The sequence below is a fragment of the Topomyia yanbarensis genome, chromosome 1 (assembly GCF_030247195.1).
Source record: "Topomyia yanbarensis strain Yona2022 chromosome 1, ASM3024719v1, whole genome shotgun sequence".
In the NCBI taxonomy this organism is placed as follows: domain Eukaryota; kingdom Metazoa; phylum Arthropoda; class Insecta; order Diptera; family Culicidae; genus Topomyia; species Topomyia yanbarensis.
Window position 1 is genome coordinate 26,595,929 of NC_080670.1, and position 25,407 is coordinate 26,621,335.

At 39.0% G+C, this 25,407-nt stretch overlaps 1 protein-coding gene across 2 annotated transcripts; it reads right to left on the reverse strand.

The window, feature by feature from the left end:
- Positions 1–218: 218 nt before the first annotated feature.
- LOC131677144 (double-strand-break repair protein rad21 homolog) lies at positions 219–24,672 on the reverse strand. 2 transcript variants are annotated; one of them, XM_058956794.1, is made up of 7 exons: positions 24,322–24,672; positions 22,784–23,104; positions 22,425–22,712; positions 21,584–21,790; positions 1,249–3,141; positions 1,020–1,184; positions 219–950 (listed from the first exon to the last, which is right to left on the reverse strand). In XM_058956794.1, the coding sequence occupies exons 2-7, from the start codon at positions 23,039–23,041 to the stop codon at positions 825–827; spliced, it is 2,937 nt and encodes a 978-aa protein (XP_058812777.1). In that variant the 5' UTR covers positions 23,042–23,104; positions 24,322–24,672; the 3' UTR covers positions 219–824. The 2 variants fall into 2 exon arrangements, with proteins under 2 accessions (XP_058812777.1, XP_058812778.1); XM_058956795.1 differs by lacking the exon at positions 21,584–21,790.
- Positions 24,673–25,407: the final 735 nt, after the last annotated feature.

Genomic DNA, 25,407 nt, shown 5'->3' on the forward strand with positions numbered 1-25,407 from the left:
AACAAATCAAATAAGATTTTTGATCATCAAAAGTAAACTGTGTTGTACCTATGGAACAATGATGGACATCATAACCCACGTTTTGTAGGGTCGCCACTGATACAATCCTACTCGATTTGTTTTTCCCTTACTCTTAAAAAAATCCTACAGCACAACTAGTTTGTATCCGAATCCCGTCAGTTTCTACCTTCATGCCATATAAAAATACAAACCGACAGTTCTCAGACAAGTTTTGTTTAATTTTGCAACTCTCTTTCTCCCTTATCGTCTAGATTTTTGTTAGTACTTTTGCTACCAGTAGTCTTATTGGTTTCTATGGTGCAGATTTTTGTCTTATCCACTAGACAAATATATATATTTACACGAACAAAATCAGTTTCAGCATAATCATCTCTTTACAACTTAGCTCTATCCGCTTATCACCTATTATAATAGTGAACAAGGAAGAATATACGAAAAACCCTCATCACGATGAAACAGCACATTGTGCTATCAGAGCAGGGAGGGATAATAAATATGCATATTTTCTCGAATCATCACCGTACAAAACAATAACAATCGAAGCAAAGCTCTCAACAAGCTGCAAAATTTCGTAAGTCGGAAATGATCCAGCCTGCTGATAAGAAATTTCGAAGTTTACTTCCTATAAGATTAAAGAGTAAATTAAGGTTATTTACATCCTTCATTTTCAACTTAAGAGCCTAGTATAATAAAATATGCACGTTCATCATTCTTCTTAATTTACTAACAAATTGTTTTCAATGCTGCTTTTAGTTCATCATTTTAGGCTTAAGTCTATCAAGCGGAAGCGTGCGTACAGCAGCTTACAGCTTCGGATTATCAAACATTGGACCCCGGCTGATTAGGATATCATCGTACGGTTTAGGTTGTGCGATCTCGAGGGCTTTGAACTTTTTCAACACCAGCAGAGAGTAGAACTTTTGCGCAGCCTACGGAGAAAAATTACCAAATACTGTTAATAGACAACTAACTACTTCATAACACATTCGCAAACTAACCTGTTTCTTGTTGTTACGATGTGTCATATCCGACAGGACCATATTGTCACTCTTGAGCAGGCGTGATCGAACCGACAGAAATAGCTGTGCAGCACGCTTGTTCAAAACGCGCTCTTCGAACTGCTCGATCGTTTCGTCGACCTGCTGTTCTTCGCTGACTTGTTGCTATGAAACGAAAACAGGCACATTAATGGTGTATTTTGTCAATGGAAAATCAATTCCAACTTACCGCTCCGACCGACTGCGGGAACTCGTAGTCCTGATTCCACTCGTTCGGCACATCGTCGGCGAGAACTCCTCGCGCAGGTGACTGCGCATGGGTATCGTAACCCATGTTGGAGAAATTTTCCATTCCCGGTTCGTTTAGAATCGATGAAACCTGATCGGCCGGGAGATTTGGAATCTGATCGATGCTCTCCAAACTGGCGTGATGTGGTGTCATTCCACCATGATCCAACCCATGGGGAGTCATCGCTCCCGGCAGATCAGGCATAACGTGACCAGAATCACCGTGCTGCAATCCAGCAGGGGTCATTCCACCATGTTGCAGACCGGCAGGGGTCATACCACCGTGTTGGAGACCGACGGGAGTCATTCCACCGTGTTGCAGTCCGGCAGGGGTCAATCCACCGTGTTGCAGTCCGGCAGGGGTCAATCCACCGTGTTGCAATCCGGCAGGGGTCAATCCTCCGTGTTGCAAACCAACGGGGGTCATTCCACCATGTTGCAAATCGCTGGGTGTTAAACCTCCGTGGGGTAATCCCGCCAGCGTTAAACCGCCGTGATCCAACCCTCCTGGGGTCATCGGTATACTCGGCATTCCTGGTGTAGGTGGCATCATTTGCGGAGTGTGCATGCCCATGTTTGGACTGCCCAAATGGCTGAGACCAGGGGTAGCCGGAGGTGGCATCATACTTCCATCCAGGGGGTAGTGTTGGCTGATATCGGGGCAAATATCCTGGTCACGAAGCTCCATTGAGACGGGCGTCGGCGGTGGCATGTCAATTGCCTCTCGGATCTGATCGACAGATGTTTGATCCAGATGGGCTGGAGTAGCAGGTGTCATTGGCATCATGGGTGTGGCAGGCGTCTCCGGCGGCAGTAGTTCTAACTGCTTTCGCTTCCTGCCGCGTCGTAGATTTATTGGTGATTCCGGTCGCTCCGGTTGTTGCTGCTCGACACCCAACACATCCAAAGGACCCAGAGCAGCGAAGTCCTCGATGCCGATCGATCGTGAGGTCAAATGACGCTGGTAATTTTTGAACAGACATCGCGCTGGAATGTCTCGTGACGGAAGTGCAAACAATTTCTCCACACCACCGGTTTCCTTCCAGTACATCAACCGTTTGGTTGGAGGGGCCAGATCCAGTGTAGTTACTATATCCGAAGTATTTGCCAGCTGACTTTTCATCTCTTCCCCACTGATATTTTTCACTTCATCTACGATCAGTTTTCGCTTTCGCTTGCTCTTCGTCACACCTTTCAAAGCAGAAGCGTCCACTGGTGCAAGTGCAAAACTTTCCTCCTCATTTTGCAACAGAGTCGTTTGTTCTGCATGATCGCCCTCTTCGTCCATGGCCATCAACTCGCCGGAACGTTCGGGTTCGGCATCCATCCTTCTTTCTGCTTCTTCATGATGTGGATCGGATGTAGGTGTAGGCGGAGCCTCCAGCGCTGCATCGTGATATATCGGAGCCTTTGGCGGAGCTTGACTCTGACTGGTTCCCGGTTTCTCTAGATCATCCAACAACTGTTGCGTCATTATCGGCGACGGAGGTCGTGAACCATCTGAGCTCGCTGCCGGTGATGGAGCACCGCCCGCATCGAAGTGATCATCATCGTCGTCATCGCTTTCGTTCGCTTCTCCTCGCTGCTGAACCTGCGTGGTTTCAGCCGGTAATTCCGGTTCCGGTGCCAGCTGAGCATCACCAAATATGTCTCCTTCGAACAGTCCCGCTGCTGGCTCGGCACCAAAACCCTCGTCACCAAAGCCGTCGTTATCTACAACGTGCGGATGGTGCGGATCGAATGAATCCAGCAAGGAGCGGGAGGTGCCCGGTAGTGGTTCTTTTTCCAGTTCCAGATCAGGAGGCGGGGCGACTGGATCCGTGAAGAGGTCATCCTGGGTGGTGTGAAACAAAGAGGGTTCGGTTAAGCTAATAGTTGAGCAATTTGAAGGAAAGTGAAGGTTAATTCGACTGGTCGCAACGTTAAGATACTACAGAGATTGCGTTGGGGTAAATCAATTTGTTTGGTTCTTGTGACTGGTACAAATTTAATTAGATAATGGTTATTCAAAAGATTCATCTCTATTACATTTCTGTGTAGTGAATCGGCTCCTTTAATGATTAATCTCGGATAAGTTACTTTGCAGCAGGTTTACTTTGGTTTAAGGACATTGCCTTATTCCGGCGAACTAGTATCGCTTGAGTTGTCGATAACCCTAAACAGACTGTAATAGATTCATTTATAGGATTATTAGTCGAATTCGAACTACAACAACTTTATTGTTAATAGATATTTTGAGAAAATCATAAATATTTCATGCTCCTTGGGTTTGCTTTTCTTGTTTACGAAAGTGCTTTATGAATGGTCAAAATGTAGTTTTCCACTATTGATGTATATTCGCAATATTGTAAATACTTGAAGAATCAGTTGCGAAGTTTTTCGAAATCGAATCAAATCAAAGAGGTTAAAGGGCTAAGAACTGGCGCCAATTTGGCGGTAGTTTGGATGTGTCGTCTAACTGGCAGCAAGCTGATAACAGTTACTGACGAGTGGCAAACAAAACATTCAAAGCTAAGTTTTCTGTCATCTGATGTTTTACTGCTTCTGTGAAGGCTCATAATAGTGTCGCCAATTTTTCGCTATATCTGGGTATCTTTCTTCTTATTGATATGTTTGATATACGTTATGAGATGAATTAAATAGACAGCGGGCGACTCAAAAAGATTGTCAAAAAACAATCCCATTATAGTCCATCATGTTTGCTAATTTTATATAATATTTTCAGCGATTCGTTAAGCAACAAGAGCTAAAACACGATCAAAACATTCGAAATTCTGGATGGATTACGCAAGCATTCCGGTTCAAATGCAACAACCGGTTCCCATATCGATCGATTCGGAATCGGTATTTTTTATAAATTAATTCCGAGATCAAGATAATTCGTAGCATGGCAGTGCGTTCGCACACAGGCCGGAATGCGCGTGGCTATTATATGCTCTGGCAGTACGGTGCTTCGATTGGTGACGTTGACGATTCTGAACTATATGACATCCGAATTTGTAGTTCTAGTCGGTCGGATCCAGCGAGGATGTTGTCGCTACTGGACTTACGTGTCGCTAAAAACTTATTTAAGTTGCACTCACTCAGCAAAATGTCCACGGACAAAATTTGCTGCTTGCTTGTTCGGCAAATTTCTGTTCCGCAACTCTGATATTGGTTTATGTGCGATCGGATCATCTTTCTGTTATTCACCCAGACGTTGTACATTACTCGACCGATCCTTTCCACTACCGCACCCGGTGTCCAAGTCCACTTATTGTTAGCCTAGGGTGTACCTTAGACTGCCCAGAAAAATAACGATTTTTTCAAAACCTAATCGGCCCACCCGTGAGTCGATTCCTGGTCCCACCAGGAGTACTTGCTCCAAATTTGAAGCAAATCGGACAAGTCTAGCTACCGGACCAACGTGCCTGAAGTTTGTATGGGATTTTTCGACAATTTACATGGAGAAAACCGACTAGCTCACATTTTCGTCGCTAGGTGGCACTGTAATCATATTATCACTGTAAGTGAAAATAAGAAAGATAATACAGTCGTGGCGGGTTTGCTACATTGTGTAAGGCAATGGCTGTGTCTACAGCGGCTACCCACCGCTGCCGATGGATTCCCATCAGTTTCTTTTTCTTTTTTCCTTTTTTTATTTCGACTATGTTAGTCACATTTTCTTTTTTACGTTTTAACGACATTCAATTAGCTAGAGATTACTGGGTAGGGAAAGTTATGAAACTTAGAGCCATAGTACTCAAGTGAGAGCAAGGATGTGAAGTAAACAGATCGGAAAACTAGAAGTGGCAGGGTCATTAGAACAGGCTTAATATCGTGCGGGCTTAATTTTTGCCTTCTGATGGGAATCCATCGGCAGCGGTGGGTAGCCGCTGTAGACACAGCCATTGCCTTACACAATGTAGCAAACCCGCCACGACTGTAAGAACAGTGACAATAGTCTAATAAAAAAAGAAAGATAATTAAATTATTTACAACTTTGCCGAGGACTGCCAGTAAATCCGGCTTTGTTGAAAGAAGTTATTAAACTTTTAACGAAATGATGTCTGAGTCAGTTTTGCATGGGGCGTCGCAGCGCTTGGTTGTGTATCAGTACGCGAATTCCACGAACTATACATTTTTGTGAAATAATGGTTAGATTTAGCTGAATAGTATGTTCAGAAGAATTGTAGTACATGATACGTGTTATGTTTTGGTTAGAAAATTCTAGTTCCACCTGTAGTCACATAGAGGGCGCTAACACTAACTTTTTATGGAAGAGAGATAGAATATTGTTCGGAAGAATTACTGCAAATTGCCTGCTCTACAACTTTGTGAAAGACACCTAATTTCTATCTCTACTCATTGAAAAGTGTTAGCGTTAGTGTTAGCGCCCTCTATGCTGTAACAGGTGGAACTAAAATTTTCTAACCAAAACATTACTCGTATTATTTGCTATAATTCTTCTGAAAATGCTATTGAACTAAACCTAATCACTATTTCACAAAAATGTTTAGTTCGTGGTAATCGAGTACTGATCAGTGCGGTAAAATATCAATTTCAAACGAAAATAATCGTTTCAAGTGAAACTTCGAGTCTTTCACTGTAAACATACCACCACTATATCAGTTGAGTTCGACTGCCGTCTTCGTTTGAGTCACTCAAAGTTCACTGTCAATTGAATAACAGGTTCTGGTCATTTGACGTTTTTGCCTGTTTAGTTTCTATTAAACACCAATCTCACATTAGCACGGTCTCAGCTAATGGAAGTGAACCATTCCAATGAACCACTCACAAATGAATATGAAGGAACACTCACTGACATAAAAATAACTCCGACCAAGATAATAAATAATATAGGGTAAAAGCTATGATAAGACGAGGCAACTCAAGACGGATACAGGTACGAGCATTTTTTCTCTGTATGAGTGAGGTTGTATTTTTTTTCGATGAAGCTGATAAATCAGGAGGATATGAAAAAAAGAAAAGAATAAAACAAATGACGTAGTGGGCTTTTCTGCTTAATTTTACAAGTATAAAACAAATTCACTCAAAAATGACAAATGTTCCGAACCTTTCTTTCTCTTCTTCTTGGAGAGTTTTCTTTCCTTTCTTGTGCCCTGCTGAATAATTGTTGACAGATGACTGTATGCAACTAGCGAGGTTGGCAGTGCAGCCAATTTCTTTGTCATATTTAGATATGTTGCTATAATACACCTAATAATGACTGTTTTATTATCTCACATTTCGCCAAAATATATCTGAAACTAATCAATCCAACATTTTTATCATATACTACATGTTTCTAGCAAATTTGGCCAGCATAACAGTCTATTCATCAGAATCAAATTTGCCACAAACATTGAAATAGAGATGGACGTACTACCAAAATACAGAAATATACAGAAATCGTATTACTAGTTGCCTTATCTTGTCTTAGGTGTAAACGGGCGAACTCGTTAAAGGTCCAAGATGATAGATAACGGAAATCGATGGTTTAAGTCATTTTAAATGAAGGCTTAGTTGGTTGAGTGGTAAGCGTGACAGCCACCCATCCCAGTTAGTCTGGGTGCAATCCCAGCCGAGGTCGCTGAGATTTTTCTGAGGTGCAAAATCTTCCTTCGGAAGGGAAGTAAAGCCGTTGGTTCCCGGTCCATGAATTGATGAGTCGATATCTAGTTACTACCAAATATCGTCCTCCCGTGATACTTGTGGAGTGCGCAGTAGTATTTACGGTCTCTAGCAAAACAAGTATCGGACTAACGTTCCTTCCGCGATCTACGTTCGGGCCAGGCCGGCGCCGGTTTTGATCAATAAACACTTTAAGATTACCAGGAGTTGCACATTGAAAGATGTTTCCCTAATCCCAAGCATAACTATCTACTGATTCCCTGTGCAACTTCAGCTAGTCTAGATCGATAACGAAGTAGCAGCTAGGGGTGGTCGTACAAGGTCAAGCTCAAGCTCAAGTTCGATGGTTAGTCATTTTTAAATCAGAGATGAGGGTAACATGGATACCATTTGAAAGGAGGTTAGGCCATTTTGAAATCCAAGATTGCGGCCTATAGTGACCAAGAAACTGTGAAAACAACTATCAATATGGGTATCATTTAAAATAATCATAAAATACCGTAATTTATAAATTTAGGCCATTTTGAAAACAAAGATGGCGGTTTCGGGTAACCACCACAGTAAAAACCATGATCAATATATATCTATTAGAGTGGGACATGGTTATATGAAAAAAATAAAATTTCGCTCCGAGTAACTTTTTGGGTCCCATTTAGCTCCCAGAACAACTCTGCAAATTTTTAGTTCGATCGGTGAAACTATATTTTTGCGCCCACGGTTTAAAGTTTACATGGGATTTCGTATGGGGAAAACGTCTTTTGCAAATTAATTCTTCCAAGAGTCACCCGTTACCTACTAAAAAACAACAGATGTCTGATTTTTATAGGAAATTTGTCAAGGAAACAAAGTCTAGAAGACCACAAAACGATCTGATGCTTGTGGAAAAAGTTATTAAGCAAAAACCGATTGATGCCCTGAAGATTAATGAAAATTTTACTTTTCATAGCATCACTGCTGCTGACGGTCGAATTATATACAAAATTTTTAAATTTCTCTTATTATTTACAAAAGAAGACTCAATTTATCCCTCAAAAATTTTGCGAAGTGACCAAACAGTATAGAAAAATGATTTAAACACATTAAGAGAAGATCAAAACAAAATTGCATATAATTGAACAACCAACAACAGTGGTGCTAGAAAAAATGAATATTTTATCAATCGTTAGAGCATCAATTGGTTTCAGCTTAATAACTTTTTTCTCAAGCGTCAGATCGTTTCGTAGTTTTCGAGACTTTGTTTCTGTGTTAAATTTCCTACAAAAGCCATATAACGGTTTATTTTTAGGAAGCAATGGGCGACCCCTGGAGGAATTATTTTGTGAAAGTTAATTTTCCCATATAAAATCCCATGTAAACTTTAAACAGTGGGCGCAAAAATATAGTTTCAGGGATCAAGCTAAGAATTTGCACAGATGTTCTAGGACCCAAATGGTACCCAAAAAGTTGCTCGGAGCTGGAATCTATTTTTTGTCCCACCCTAATATCTATATCGCTTTTGCAATGATGGTCACTAGATGACGGAAACTGATGATTGAGGACATTTTGCAATCAATCAATCCAATATGGCGCCTTTTGGTTACCTCAAATCAATAAACTCACCTTCGATATGACCTATTTATAGCATTCATATCGAGCAAAACCTTTTCGAATTCTGTCTGAAAAAGAAAAGATTCTCGTATCTGTAGACTGTGCTCGTAATGTGTTCCTATAGAACCAGTGTGGAAGTGTTTTACCTCTTCACCATGGCATCGGAATTGTACACAGGAAACTATTGGTAGAGGTGCAAAAAATAGCTGAATTACATATTTGATTTTAGCAATAAATTTGACAGCTTCGTACAATTATGATAGCATACTGCGGCTATCATATTTTTTTTTCAAAATTTCTTAAATTCGCAGAGTTCAGACGAAAATAATGAATCTACTAATAACAGCTTATTGAAACTGGTTGCAATGAAAAATGCTATTTGGTAGTACGTTCATCTCTATAATATTTTTGTTGCAAATTTGATTCTGATGAATAGGCTGTTATGCTGGCCAAATTTGCTAAAAACATGTAGTATGTGACAAAAATGTTGGATTGATTAGTACCAGATAAATGTTGGCGAAATGTGTGCCAATAAAACAGTCATTATTATGTGTATTATAGCAACATATCTAAATATGACAAAGAAATTGGCTGCACTGCCAACCTCGCTAGCTGCATACACTCATCTGTCATCTGAGAGGCATGATAACCAAAAATACGAAGCCAGTTGCCTCTTTTTGTCTTAGGTTTACCCGGATCTCGTTTGACTGGTGCTCACTGGGTAAATTGAAAGCGGATCTATTCATTTGAGAGGATCAAACGAAGGAGGTTGAATATGAATTGCGACTCATTTGAAAGCAGCGGTGAGTGAAGTGCCATGAACCCAGCTTCAGATCAACAGCAACTGGATGCGTTAAATGAATGTGAATGCTGCCGTAGACGACTGATTGACTGCGTTCATTCAGTTTCGATTGAATGAAATGAAATTTTACTGCACTACTGATACACAACCATTCACTGCTACGCCCCATACAAACTGACTCAGACATCACTTCACTAAAAGGTTAATAACTTCTTTTAACAAATTCAGATTGAATAGCAATCTTCGACAAAGTTGTAGAGAATTAAATCATCTTTCTTATTTTAACTTATAGTGACAATACGATGCATACAGTGCCACCTAGCGGTAAACATGCGAGTTAGTGGATTTTCTCCATATCCATAAATTGTCGAAAAATCCCATGCAAACTTCAGGCACATTGGTCCTGTAGCTAGACTTGTCCGATTTGCTTCAAATTTGGAGCAAGCACTACTCTGCCCATAAACACATAAGAGTCCCATGTGGATTTTTGTCGAAAATGAGTTATCCGTTGGATTGTATTCTGTATCACCACTGAATCACACTGCACAAATAAAATTACCGGGTTTGTTCAGAAAATATCAAAAAAAATACCAAAACATGGTTGTCCCATCCATTTGGCTCAATGGATGGGACAATCTTGAACAACGTTTTTCTCGGCTTGCTGTTTTTCAACATGGGACTCTTATGCTGTTATGGGCAGTACTGGTAGGACTAGGAATCGACTCAGGGGTGGGCCGATAGGGGCCATTTTTTTCTTGTCACTCTAGTGTACCTGTATACGACATCCTTCAAAATAAACGACCTGAACTGATGATCAATGTTCGTCTCTGTCCACAATGCTCGGTTGCGTGGTGCACGATGTTCTGCGCCAACGATTGTAAATCAGCTCCGCAGGTGATCTTCCATCGGGTGCATTTGGGTTTGGAGAGGTTCGGTGGGTAAGCAGGAACGTATCTAACGTCATTACAATCTTCTTCCTCTCAAACTATTTTGACCGCCCGCTTGAAGGTGTCTATAAACCTTTTAGCTTGGTCGTTGGGTTATGGGTGCAATGGTGCTGTTATAGTGTTCCATTTCATTTTCGTCACAGAACACCCTGAATTCAGTGCTTGAAAACAGCGTGCCATTATATTTTACTAGAACTTCTGGCATTCCTTTATTGTACTTTGTAAAATTGATGGACTTAATTTCTGGCCACCTATGCGTCCACAATAACCTGAACTCGCCCTCCAGAGGGCCAGCGTAATCGACGTGTACTGTTTGCCAAGGAACCTCGGCCTTTGGTCATTGTTTTGGTGCTGTTTTTGATGAAGAGCTGACCGCAGCAAGCTCCAACGTAGCTCGTGATTTCTTCGTTGAGATGGGACCAGTAGACTAAACTGCTAACCTATCGCTGAACATGATGCTACCTTCGACGGTAAACAGTGCTTCTTCTTGACGATTGTAGTAGCGTAGTAATTCCTGATTCTTTAGATTCGAGTTTTAGGCCAACCATCTTTGATAAAACGGTACACTTTTTGAAGGATTGGTTCCGAACCTGTCGCCTGTTCCGCCATCCGCAAGCTGAGTGGCAACTGTGTGATTGGCACGGATTTCAGGTCTTTTTTTTTTTTTTTTTTTTTTTTTATTTCAATTATAGAGGTTTTAACCTTAAGGTCATTCGCCTCTTCGGGTTAGAAAAATCTCTTAGGAAAAATTTCTAACCCTATGTACGGGGTCGGGACTCGAACCCAGGTGCGCTGCGTACAAGGCAATCGATTTACCAATACGCTACGCCCACCCCCCATTTCAGGTCTTCTTCGAAATTCGTACAGGCTTAAAAAATCTTTGTTGGGCTCTACATATTGGTAAATTAGACGCGACAGTACATCAACCATGCCGATCTTTAGATGCATTTCGTTAAAAAGTTGTACGACAACCCTGTAAGTCTACAAACCAACCAAAAACTGCCGGTAAGTACACAGGGAGGAGAAACCCATCGCTTCGTTCACGCGTAAAATCCCCTAATTGTTTAGTCTTCCATTTGGTTTTTAAGAGGTTATATAAGTTGCAGATTGAGACAGCATAGGAATTTTCATCATTTTTTCTAACCAAGATAGAAAATTTTGATTAAGGGTAGGGTATGGTTAATTCGGTAAAAAAGCACAACTGTTCAAAAAATTTTGTAGCGATGTTAGTACAGTAAAGACCCGTTTTCATCAGCCCCTTGGCGAATTTTAAGCTGATAAAACAGGAACATTGATATAATCGGGACATATATTTTTCTGTCTTTTTAATAAACCGAAGCTCTTAAAATATTCTCCTTTGTTTCTTAGATATAGCCTTGCAACCTTTTATGATTATTTACTTTAAGTTCCCCTTAAGGGGGTCTGAAAGTGCAAAATTATTATTTTTTTTTTATTTTTGCATTTTTCGGATCTCTAAGATAAGAAATATATGCCCAAGAAAGGATTTACTCGAATTCAACTTGGTTCGTCTGCTAGAGCCCATCAAACTACCAACTATCAGTTTTCATATGAAGCTGATAAAATCAGGTCAATAAGCTGATAAAATCGAGAGTAGATAAAATCGGGGGTTGATAAAATCGGTTCACCACTGTATATCCATTCAATTTCCATATATAAAAACCCTGTTAAGCACCGCACCGATCGTTTTGAAATTTTGCACAATTCTTCTTTACACCATTTTCCCGGTAACTACAGGAGCTTTTATTTTTAAGTTTTCATCAAACTTTGAAACTAAAAGTCCGATTTCTGCTAAAACAAATCGATTAACATATTATTGTAAAAAAAACAATGATAAAAATGCAATAAAAATTGGACTAAACCGTTTTGCGCGTTAAGGGCACAAGACCTAATTTTAATTAAGTTTTGTTTTTTTTTGTGTTTCGAATTCATCTCGTCAGTAACTAGTAACTGTGCCCTTAACGCGCAAAACGGTTTAGTCCAATTTTTATTGCATAATACCAGGCGTTTGGTTTCTTGAATCAAAAGACAAGAGTTCGTCTTCGCTTTCTCGTCAGCAAACCAGAGCTATATTTGCTTCCCGGGACATCACTCGGGACATGTGGCTTTAGGCGTTCACATATGTCGTGTGAACTGTTTGGAATTTTTTGTGTCTAACTAGTGCTAATTTGGGTACTAGTTCAGATACATCGTCTAACTAGACACCCAGATGGTGCTAGTTACTGACGAGATGAATTCGAAACACAAAAAAAAACAAAACTTAATTAATGATCAACATTTTGTAAAAGGCTCCAGTAGTTACTTAAACAATGATGCGAAGAACTGTGCAAAATTTCAGACCGTTGGTCCAGGAAATGTTGAGGTATATTGTACACTACTTTTTTTCGAGGTGCGACGATACATCGCTAGCAAATCTAATCTACTCATTTGCCCGGTTTACGGTTTACTTTTTTGATTTTGCAATTAATATTCCGTCCAAAGTTTTTGTTTCAGTGCAGTGATCATGCCAAATAACCATTATGCCAAATGGCCATTATGCCAAATGACTTTTTTGATTTTATGCCAAATATGGTACAATCCTATTTGAACGCACCTTTTATGTGTGCATCTTGTAAGAATGAAAGCTACAAGATTTTTCTTGCTGTGTGCCAGCACGCATCGACGAACGTTTCCCTTCCGCAGCTCACGTAAAATGCGGAAGAATTCAGCATCTCGCTATTTTTTGTGCAATTATTACATTATCCTACTAGCAGCAACAGCAATAATCCTAGGAGGAGCTACTCATACTGCCAGCGGAGTAGACATAGCAGTGAAGCTCAGATATATTCCTTTTATATCAAGCGATCAGATTTTTATGACGTTCACGGATCGTTCAATTGATTATTAGTAAAACACACGAATGATTTTAACAACAATTTTTTTATGGAAATTGTCTAAGTCGAATTAGGAAAATTCAACATTTAAAAAATCATCACATTTTTGCCATGGTGTACAAATGCCAAAGCGAACTGAGAGCCATAATTTTTCCCTGGTATCTTTAAATGAAAAAAAAAATAATTTTTCGAATATTTACCATTATCATAGAAAGTTTAGGGGTACTTATTTACTATCGATTACTATTTGAGTTCTCAGAAATATACTGATACTGATGCCAATTTATGTGCATTTCATCGACTGTAGACTGCGTAATTAATAGAATAGTCTATAGTAATAGCCCCTAATGGGGCGAAAATTAAGTCTTTACCCTATTACGTCATGAAAATTCAATTCTTTCGTGACATTTTTTTTGCCTGCAAAATGCCCTGTGTGTATGCAAAGCTCATGATTTGTTGGGATATTAGCATTGATCGGAAAAATGCTTTCCAACGCTGCGCATTTCATACATACAGGACATTTTGCAAGTCACCAGAAGCAATTCATTTTACCACCGCCACATGTTCAATTTACCCACTCGCTATAAACATGTATCATTTTTGGACATGGTTAGAAATCAAGAATCATGTTTGAAAAAATGTGTTTATGACGAAGTATTTTTACCAGATATGTACAAAACATGTCTAACAAGAAACATATAAGGTGATTGTAATATCATTCACTTATTAGTTAGAAAATAATGACTTTGCTTATCGTGTTCATTTTACAGCCAGTTCCCCTACCTACCAACACATTCGCCACAAACATTGAACCCAAGCGCACAATGCAAAATGAGTCAACGCTGATGATGAGAGCGAAAGAGACAACTAGTACCACCACGACACTATTAGCGCATTTCACCAAAATTCAACGCGGCTATTCCCGATTACCCCATCTGTCATAATATCGTGATTTTGCATAGCGAAGGGCTGAATGATAACACATTTTGTTCCAAAAACAGCCCTGCGTTATGCAACACTTTGTGCAGGTTGATTATTCCAGTTGCAAGTGGGGCCAAATTTACCAAGTTCCGTAAAATTCCTTTTAAATTACAGAATTGATAAAATTGCTGGGATGAGCTAAACTAATTAATCAAATCCTGTTTTAAAAACTGTCCTTGCGTTTAAACCAAAATGGGAAGCTAATTACTACCACTACATTACTTAATTTCAAGCGCAAATAGCAAATACATGTGCTAGTTAAACCAAAAATTTACTGGCAACATTACAGCGGCATTTAGGAAGCAGTTGGAGCGGTCGCCTGTTGGACGACACAGTGTAGCGTCCCTCCACAGCCAGTGTAACGGACTTCTAACTCAGCTACACTGGTTATAAAAAACACAGCGCAGTGATCTGCTTTGCCAGCCGTTCAACAGGGAACTGAGCGTGTCTGGCCAAGTCCGTTCTTTAAATAGTCGATGATGACGTCATTCATGAAAGCGTAGCGCGCTAGGTACACCAATCTGTCGTACAGGGCTTGGGAAGCGCTATCTTCTGTGTGTTAATGTGCGATATTTTGACAAGGTTGTTCATTATTTAATTTTTTAATGCTATGATATCAAAAATCTATGGGTTTATCTGTTGGAATCTATTCTTAGAAGTATTTCGGAGCGATTTGTGCAAAAAATTTGAAAATTTATCGTGAGATGGCTGAATTATATGCGTTTAAAATTGGACCACTTTTCGTTACATACCATTTTTGTAGAATTTGCAGAGTGCACCCCCATATCGAAAACAAAGACGTCAAAAAATATTTTTCATATTGTATGTATCACGCAATCTATAAGTATTTAGATGGATTCCCAGGAATACTCAAATATCCACTACAAAATGTTAATAGCGTTAAGAAAAATGTGTCGGCTATAACGTCAAAATCGAGAAAAAAAATCACGTCCAAGTTTGATAAATTATTTATAAGCTTCCAATATTTTACATTAAATAGGCAGTACGATTATTCTTAATATGCTTCATTCAAAAAATGAGAAAAAGGCAAACATTTCATGTTTTTGACCATTTTTAGTGTCTTCTTCAGTTATTACAGTATTGGCGATTAAATAAAAGTATTTCTTAAAGTATTTTTTTTTTTGCAAATTAAAGACAAAATATCTCGAGACTTCCTGCCTACTATATTGAAAGAAAAAACTACGTGTCAAATATTTTAGACAGCAGAATCGGAAAACATTGGTAAGAGAAATTCGGGGTGGTAAAGTTTGCGTGGAATGACCCATATATATGTAATGTAGGATGCATCACTATTCTGTGCATAATAATAAATAAACATAATATGAAAAGCATAGCGATACACCTTTCTTTATAAATAACACTTATACATCTGTATTCTGCTGTAGTACTATACTGCCGCTTTCAGCATAACAGTCCCACCTGCATTATTGTCGATTTCGAATTTTTTTGTTTAAAGGTTTCATTTAGTAAAATAGAATAGTTGCAACATAAATGATTATTTTATTTCGAAGAAATTAATAGAATAGCAAGTAAAGGAAAAATTATTTCTGTGTTGTTTCAACATGTGGAAGATTGTTCCAGAATTGTTTTTTGCTCTCTTCAATAACTGGCAAAATTGTGCTCAGTAGTGCATTCTTTCGGTTCAGATCTATTCCACGCGGTGCTTTCAGTGGCTTGAGAAAGTTTTCCAAATGAAAGTTGCTACCAATTATTATTTTCAGCTGCTTTTTTGAAAACGGAATGCAATGTTCTAAGTGGCAGTTTGTTTCAACCGAGCTGCTATAACTAAACTGATAGCTTCCTTTTTTCAAAACTACTTGTCGGATATTCTCGATGTATGGGCGTGGATGAAGTTGATTCAGTGTATACTGAGAAGCAACTAGCGTTGTTTGGAAAAAATGATCGTGTGTCATATCGAGAACTTCAAACCTTTTTCTTTGCCTCTCCAACTACAGTTTTAAAATCCGAATATGTTACTATTGGACCACCTGTATTGTTTCGCATTCGTTTCTCTACTGCGGCATGAAAACTGTCGGCTGACATCAATGTGTGTCCAGATTCAAAGAACTTCAGAACTAATTTCTTCACCTTAACTGAATCCGAATTCAATAGAAGAATTAGATGAAGAAATAGATTCCAGTTCTTATTCTGTCAGGAACAATTGTCTAACCAGAGCGTAATTTTCATCGAATCGCCATATCTTTTTAGTACGCGATGGAAGCAACTGGTTATATCGCAAGCGGACCGTCCACTGACTGATGCTTCCCAAAGGCATGACACTATAGGATATGTTCGGGTGTACTTTCCGACAGGAGCAAAGGTTTCGTCGAATGCCAGCAACCGCTGAGAAAAAACCACGCTTTTAAGCCCTTCTAGTCGGGGAAGCTGAGTAACCTACAAATAAACGCAGATAAAAAATTGTATGGATTTTTAAAACACTTCTTACTTTCTGAAGGTCGACAGCCAGCACGATATGTCCGCGCTGGACCTCATCGCCGTCGTCTTGATAAGCAGCCCGAGATAGCTTTGCAAATCACCTATGCTGCGAAAATTTGCAGCATGTAGAACAAGATATGTTCTGTGTCGATTCTTCGATTGGATGACCAGAATCTTTACAGTGTTCGGATGGCGCAACGCAAGTTTCGCACTGTTCATGCCCCAGTTTCACAAACGAAATGTTCATTGCTTTTATTTGCCGAGAATATGTCGTGTAGCTCACTTCAAAATCATGCGTATTCTGAAAGCTCTGATGCATGGATTTTTCAGTGAGATCAGATGGCAAATAAAGTCGATTTGGGGCATGTTCACGTCGGTAGTGCGATATCGTTGGGTTGTATGTTTGAATATGGGCTATTATAGCATCTCTCTTCGTAGAACTTCGTCTATACTTCCCACGTTTCGATACTCTCACTGCGCTGTCTTCATCATAAGTCAAACATCGATAAATAACATTACTGTAAATCATGAGTTCAAGTAGAAAGAAGCTTTAAATGTAAATTCAGTTTAATAGTAGTTTAAGCATTATTTATAATTTACCCGCAATCTTCCGAATATCCGAGTGTGTTTAGAAAAAACTTTCGGCAGACAGCCACGTTTTCGCCATTCGACGTTTATATATTGAAGACGTAATGATACTTTTTAACGGGATTATTAATAATATACCGGTTCCTTTTTCGTCTTGTGACAGTAATACGCTGGACTTTTCCGCGGATAATCGCGCTCTGACCCGAGGCGTCTTGTTTCCAGAATATGTTGTGGGCAATCACTCGATCCTCTTTTGACACGTTTTCCCAGCACATTTTCCGGCAATCGCAATGAAGTAGCTTTACTTGATGGGCTGCTCGGCGTTTTTTTGCATTGAGTTTCTTTTTTATTTCTTTCGAGGTTCTTTTGCGGTTGTTCTTGCGTGTTATTTTTTCCCCGAAGAAACTTCCATCAGAGTCAACCGGATCCTCTGATTCAGAAGATGGTTCGATACGTTGATGATTAGATGAAAATTGAAATTGATTCCAATTTTGTGCGAAACGTTCACATACTCCATCGACTGAATCAAAACCAAGAAAATCTTCATCCGAACTTAGCTCACTGCCATACAACTTTAATAAATCTAATGCTGACATAGTGAATTCAATATAATATACCACAGAAAAATTCAAAACAAATTATGATGCGTGCTGTTGAAATGTGTAAACAATGCACTCTATGATGACGTTTCCGAAGCCATAGCACATAGACAATGAGACTGTTATGCGTATATTCAGCAGACTATGCTAATGAATTGCAGCATAATCGTCCCACACTCATTTTTCATTAAATATGCGTCTTTTTTTAACCCTTTTATTTAAGTTATAAGAGTTTAGTGCTAGATGCATAGAATACGTTGAAAAAATCTAGGGATTCCTGCTGTTTCAAGAAGAATCAAATGAAAACAGCGAATAATTTCAAATGCGTTTTGCTCGGCTTAATGATTTTGCAAATGGGACTGTTATGCTGAAAGCGGCAGTATACATGTTATCGATTTACGGAAGTCTTACTTGCTGAATTTACACCACGTTATCCAAAAGATTCTTTTAATCCATTAAGAATAATGTGTGTAAATGTGCCTATCTTTAGTCCTTTTTGTGGTGATTCATCTAAACACTTATAGATCGCATGATTCATACATGAAATTTTTTTTTTGAGTTGATTCCAAATTACGAAAGACAACATATGACAAAAGTTGTTTGATAAATTTGGATTCATTCCCCGATAAGTGTTACACACTCAATTCGGCTCTGCAATTTCTCAACAGCCGCGTAATCAGCAAATTTAGAAACTGATATCTCAGTAAAGTGAGATTTGTTAGCTGATTTTCGGTGAAATATTTTCCGAGTATCCAGCTATGAAACGTCACTTTTACTGAGATCTCAGCTGTGTAGATTTCGGCAAAAGATGCGAAAAAAGCTGAGATTCAGCAGAAAAAATTAAGTGTGTATGCCAAATGTCCATTATGCCAAACGTTCATTATGCCAAATGTCCCTTAGCCATGGAATGTCTATTATGCCAAACGTCCCTTATGCCAAATGTCCATACCTCTCAATAAGCATTATGCCAAATGTCCATTATGCCAAACGTCTTTGTAGTATGTAGTATAAATCTGCAAATACACAACATATAAAATCGTCCAACATTTGCACGATCTGAAAGAAAGGGGTGCCAGATATGACTCGCTGCTCCGACAATAACGTTACACATAATACGAGCACCTTTCCTTTTCACCGTCTTGATCAGAGTTAAAAATATTCAATTTCATTGAATGAAATTTGATCATATTCAGCTGCATTCATTTTCAATATTCAGTGACGCAGCTGAAAACGTCAAACGAACAAACCGCTCATTCATCCATGCAGATTTTCATTCGTCTCCGATTATTACACGAAGCGCTCGTGCAGCAACGAATCAAACACATCAAAGTAGGCCATGGCACAATGTAAGCGATGATGATTGTTGTTTCATATGCTTTACCGGCATTTGAAAACATTTTCCTACATAAATAGCGAAATGAATATATTGTACGATATTCAACTGAATGAATAACATGGATATTTGAATGAATATTTTTTCTATTCACCGCGAGTCGCATCAGGTTCATTTTCAGCCGTCAACAAAGAGCTTCGATTATTTTTAACTCTGGTCTTGATACTTCCTCAACCTACCAACGGCCTACGCCGTCGTATTTGTTAGTTCGTAATCAACGTTGTCCGGGACGGATTCGTATTTCTTGTAAGCCTAAATATATTATTTCATGTAAACTAATGTAAATACTGCTACAGACAATTTATAACATTTGTTTTAATAAACGCTTTTATTGTATTGTATGCTAACAAAGCGTTGTAATGTAAACATGAATACATCTTGTTCGGCCAACGTTTTGTTAGATATCTGCACATATCTTAAACTTAAGCCCACGAACTGGGGCTTCTCCGAATACCAATAGTTCGGATCAGAATTGTGAGTACGACAAACTCACTCATAACAGTAACATAGGAAGTGGGTCATCTGTTGTGGGTTGTGCATGGTTCCATAAAGAAAATGATCTGACGACATGGCAAGGCTAAAAATCTCCGAATAACGTAACACAAAAATAGCCAAAAATTGACTCCACCGCTCTCAATGTAACGAATTGTGACAAATTTTTTATCCTCCTCCCCTAGTACGTAACAAATGCTTTAAAAAAAATTCTTCAATCAGAACATGCTAGCTTACTTCACTCACGCAAATATCAAACTCTCCCCTAAAAGTGAATAAAGTTGCTTCTAAAATGTAAATAACAAGGAAACTGCTTATTTAAAAGAAATAAAAAGTTATAGGGCAGGACGATCCCTTATTCATCGCATCAGTGAAGATGACACACTATTTTCTTGATATCTTGGTTTACAGTGATTGGAATGTGCTCAAATATGTATCACATCTTTGCTTCGTTCCTAAGATGTATTACAATAAAAAATCTGAGCGAAGCAAAAAGTCGAGTTCATATTTATCCTGCCATTTGAGCTAATACAGTGAAGAAGGATAGTGCTAATGTGTTCAAAGGGGTGGGATAAATAGAGGTGCTAAGTTGATAGCACAATTAATTCCAGTACATCGCTTTTCATGTTTAGCTGTTTTTTGACATTATTTTATTTTTCTTTCTATGAAATGACCTTCAACGAATCGGCCCTATCCCATACAAACAAAAGAAAATTTTGAATCAGTCGTAACAAACAGCGAATATTTCTGTTCTTTTTATCGAAGCTGAAACTGAGGCAGCTCCAAACATAAGCGCTGCCAGAAAATTTGTTTGCAGATAGTTTCAAAACTGTAAATCGATTGAATGCTTGGACCCAGAAAAAATATGCATTACCCACTCAAACCTCCAATGTTTTTTTTGTGAATCAATCACAGCATTAACAAAAAAAATGTTTGAAACATTTCAACTGTGTTCAAACATTCTTCTTCAAGAGGCTTTGCCGCTGAATCTACAAAAAAACATCAGGGGCTAATGCAACTATGACACTATATGTATCACCCCTGATCAAAATCGCTTGTCTTCACTGGCTGGTCGGATTCTCAATTCTCGTCCTCAACTAAACTTTAAAACTAATTAAAACCCATCACAAGACTGTATTATTGTAGCTAACATCGCGAACGATACATGTGAAGACCAATACCTCACAAAATTGGTATTGGTTGAAAGCGTTTTCCTTCGATGGAACATTCATGCGGATTATTCAGCTTCCATCAGACTGAGCCATATCCAACCTGACACAAAAGATTAACCACTACAATTAACGCTTAATATGCGAAAGAAGAGTTCCATCCAGTGCTGCTGTGATCTTGAATGCGCGGTAACGATGTACCTAGAAAAACTCAGAGCAAGAGATAAGCGAAGAGTAAAAACTAAATTTTTAGTGAAAAAAAATGTCCAATGTGTTATCAGGATCGATTGGATCCGGTCTCGAAAGTTCAACTGAATAGAAAATTGGGTCTCCGCTTATCGCCTACAGTGAGCTTTTCTAGTTTACCTCGACCAAAGCCCATCCATTACCCGGCATGCGCTGAGACGGTGGTATGTTGAAGAGTATGCATTAAACTTAAGTCTATTATAATACCCGAAAACATCATTCGCAAACCATTCAGAAAAACAATTCAGGAAAAGCACGCAATGCCAGATAAAGAAACATGTCGGTGATAAGCAAGTAAAAGATGTAGTAATAGTAACATTAGTTCCACGCCCCACGGAAGGCTATCCTTCCCTCAGGCGTGGTTCAAAAACTACTACAAAGAAGGTTAATGTTACTTGAAGGGAGAGAAAAAGAAAAGGGTAAGCAGGATAAAGCTCTTTCATTTTTGTTTTTCGTTGATAGGTGTAGGTTGATTCGATCAGGGAAAATCTCTCTCAGGAAGTCTACTTACAAGATACTCGTTCCATCGGGTATCCTGCGGTGGTTGCTCGCTGAGCTCTTCGTACAGACTTTTGGCGCGGGCTCGAAGGCCCTTCTTGTCAACTTTATCCTTGCCGGAACCGTCCACTGCTGCTGCGTCTGTCCCTGACATGCTTTCGCCTCCTATCATCGTCGCATCCGCTTCCTCCGCCGACGCGTCCTGTGCGTCTCTCAGTCCCTACTCGCCAACCAACACACAAGGGAATCGCACGAATGGGTATTTTTTTCGGGTTTCAAATTTTTTGAGAGATTTTCATGTCGGTTGGTTGATTATCGGTGGCAGGTGATGATGATTGATTGGTGATGATTGGCGCGAGTGAAAAGAAGAGTAATATAAACAACAGAGAGAGAAAAACAGGGGGAATCAATTATGAGAGAGCTCTTCCATCAAAATCGATGCAAAATTGATTGTTCAAGAAAAATTGAACGAGCAAAATAGTCAAAAAATTTAAGCTACTAGGGAAAATAAATTAGGAACAACTTCAACGAATAATCTACTTTTTGACTGTTTGATTTGGATCCGCGACAGTACAAAAGGTAATCAAAATGTTGAACCAAATGATTGCATCTTACAGCGGTTGGTTCATCCTGTTCTTCTCCATCTGATAGTCTGAGAGAGATAGGAAAGTACAATGGGGCAACAGGAAGATTTTGGTTCAAGTGTGCTAAGTTTGTGCGCTTTTCCGAATTTATTTTCCAAATGGTTTATCTTCAAACTAAACGGAAAATAAACTTAAACGAAGATCTTACAGCTAGTGGACGTAACACAGAAAGACAATTATCAATCTAGAAATTGTTCCGAGCGAACTTACCTCCATCGGCTCTTCAATTCTTTCACGGACAATGTCCGGTGTGTCGTCGAATCCCATATCGCCGAAGCCATCGTCGTGAATGTTCATCGGTAATGTGCCGTAATCCTCGCGCATCGTTATCTCGTCGGCACGCGATTGGTTGATAGAAAAGTGAGCCTCAATGTCTACATCATTCAGCTCGGGAAGCGGTGTGTCGAAATCATGAAACACTTCCGGCAGCGTAATCGCATTGACGGCCGCTTCCCGGTGCTCTTCCGGCAAGTCAACCATTCCAGGCCGGAAAGCCATCTACAATACAACAGGGTAAATGTTAGTCGAATTCATACGGTGCTGCACAACGGTTAGAAAGAATACGTTACCTTAATCTTGACAAAGGCTTCATTACAATCCGCCAGAAGATATTTGGCCTTTCGGGCGTAGATACGGACAACGCCGAGCAGTAAATGGCCGGATGTTCGTAGTGCCAGCTTTACTTTTGGTTGCATGATACCATCCACGGACTGTTCGATGTTGGTTTCGAAGACGTGCGCTTTGGTAATTTTTTTGTCCCAATGGGCCGCCAGCCAAATACGGGCCAGCGGACCCTTTTTGGCCAGCACAATGTGGGCGTAAAACATGATGGAGCTTTTTCCCCACCTTCTGCGAGGACTGGTGCTTTTGCGAAGATACTTTTTTGTTTACTGTTGAGTAGAAAAAAGGTGGGTTTTAATCGAGGAACGTCCTCTCATGTTGGGTAGATATAGGGTCATCCCATATGTTTATTTAATTTTTGAAGGAAAAAATAAAGAAATTTATGATTCGGTTCAATATAAATGTTCGAGTAAGTGACGGACGAAAACATTAATGCATTGAAGTCACAAAAATATTCAACGAAATGTAAATTACTTAATCAGCGAATTTCAGAATCCTAAGGCTCAAAATATAAAAAAATACAAGGATACCAGGTATACTTTTTTACCCATAGCAACTGGATGCATGACGTCCGTCTCAATTTTTAAACAATAAAGCAGATAAGTCAAAATGACTCGAACAATACATTGGTCATGATTGGTATTCGAAGACTTGAAAACATTTTGAATTACCTTTTTCTTTATGTATTTGATATATAAGACACCTGAATTTAATATCTAATTTCCTTGATCCGTAGGAATGCACCAATAAGATTACCAGGTTTATCCAAAAAATATCGAAAAAATACCAAAACACGGTTGTCCCATCCACAAGGCTCAATGAAACTGTAGATCTTGTATTACAAAAAAAAAAGAATTACCTATTGGACCGTAATATATTGAATATGTAGATTTTTTTGTGTCAGATAGTATAAAATGAAAATTCGCAGGCAAAATAAAATCGCATATGATTCATGTTGATTCCTATTCGATTTTTAGGGATAACCTTATAAGCAATAACTAATAATTATTTAAATTAATCTTCCCATGTATAACTTCTATTTAAAATATTATTCCTTGACCTAATTTATAGTACAAAACTGATAATAATAAGCAACAAACAATAAACAAAATTAATAAATAATTTGTAATTTATTTAGACGCTTGCTTTGCTATAGTTTTCCTCGAATGTTTTCTCTTACTCATTCATTTACCAATTAAGCAATTTGCTAAGTTTGACCAAAGCTTGTTGAAACTATTTCGAGTAGCATTTAGTAGCATCATTTGCTCGGGAGCTTCAGCCGTTATTTTTTTGCCCACCTTTCCTATGCTTCATCGACTAACCTCTTTTACATCCTTCACTAGTCCCAATCACCCAACCACCCACTTCTGCCAGCCAGTCGACCCCGTCGCACAAGCTTCTCATTACAGGGAGCGTGACACAAGAACTGGGAGGAGAAACCATTCAATGACGCCAACAAGACAACTATTAATTCGCACAAATTTACCTGTTTTTCACACTTTATTTTATCCAAATTCTATCCACACTATTTATTTCATTCGAGAATGCACTTTTTCGATAGTTTAACACTGGAAAATATCGCCTTTTGTCAGTGATCTACACTATTTTGGGACGCTTGGCGCCCGCTCATAAGAAAAACTTTTTTTCAACATTCCTAGTGTTTATTACAGGCTACATTTGGCTTCTGCACTCAGTGCATGCGATTCACATCGTATTTCCACTATTTAACTGCAGATTTGTACATTGTTACTACAACTTTTCCGATAATTTACACTCGGCTGCTGCAAAAACAGTCCACTTTTTCCTCTGCCATATTTGCTTATTTCACCGATTGGCAAGATGGCGGCTTATTTTTACCCGTTACGTCTTTGACGTGACCGAGAGCCAGGACCGGATTTCGAGATTGACTTTCACTTAATGCACGCAGAAAAATAAGAAATAGACAAATTTTAGTTTTTACAATTTTAGTTTTTACAATTTTTCTGTTTGATATAGTCTCGACAAACATATATGATTACGGCGTTAAAGTCAACTGTCAAAATTCACTTGGAGCGGAAATTCTGGACAAAAAAGTGTTCTTCAGTGTTAACTAAAGAAGAGAACAACTCAAATTTAGTTGAAACCAAACAAAGATTGTGTTGGCTTTAACAAAGGGATCAGTTCGATCAAACAAATTTTATTTTGTTCCTTGTCTCTTTTTAAAATGCAAACAGAAGTATTTGTTAAACTAAACCAAATGAATGCTTTCGAGAAGCGCCCATTTCAGTTTGAAACAGTCATTCCTCAAGTTTGAAATTCAACTAAACGTTTCGTTGTTTCAAAAGGGCCTGATTCTTCTGCGTGTGGATTGAACTACAGCGCAAATTCGTTAGTTGGGCCACGACTGCGCCCCAAGTAGCGAATCGTATCCGTTAATTGGGACAACTGGCAAAAATTACCCGAGTGAAACGCAGATTGTTTTCTTTCGATAAAAAACAAACAGAAATATTTTGCGATTCACGAAAGTTGGCTGTTTCCTCCCAGTTTAAAGTTGATTTGTGTAATAAAGTATGTCATTAGTGTTCTTTTTGCG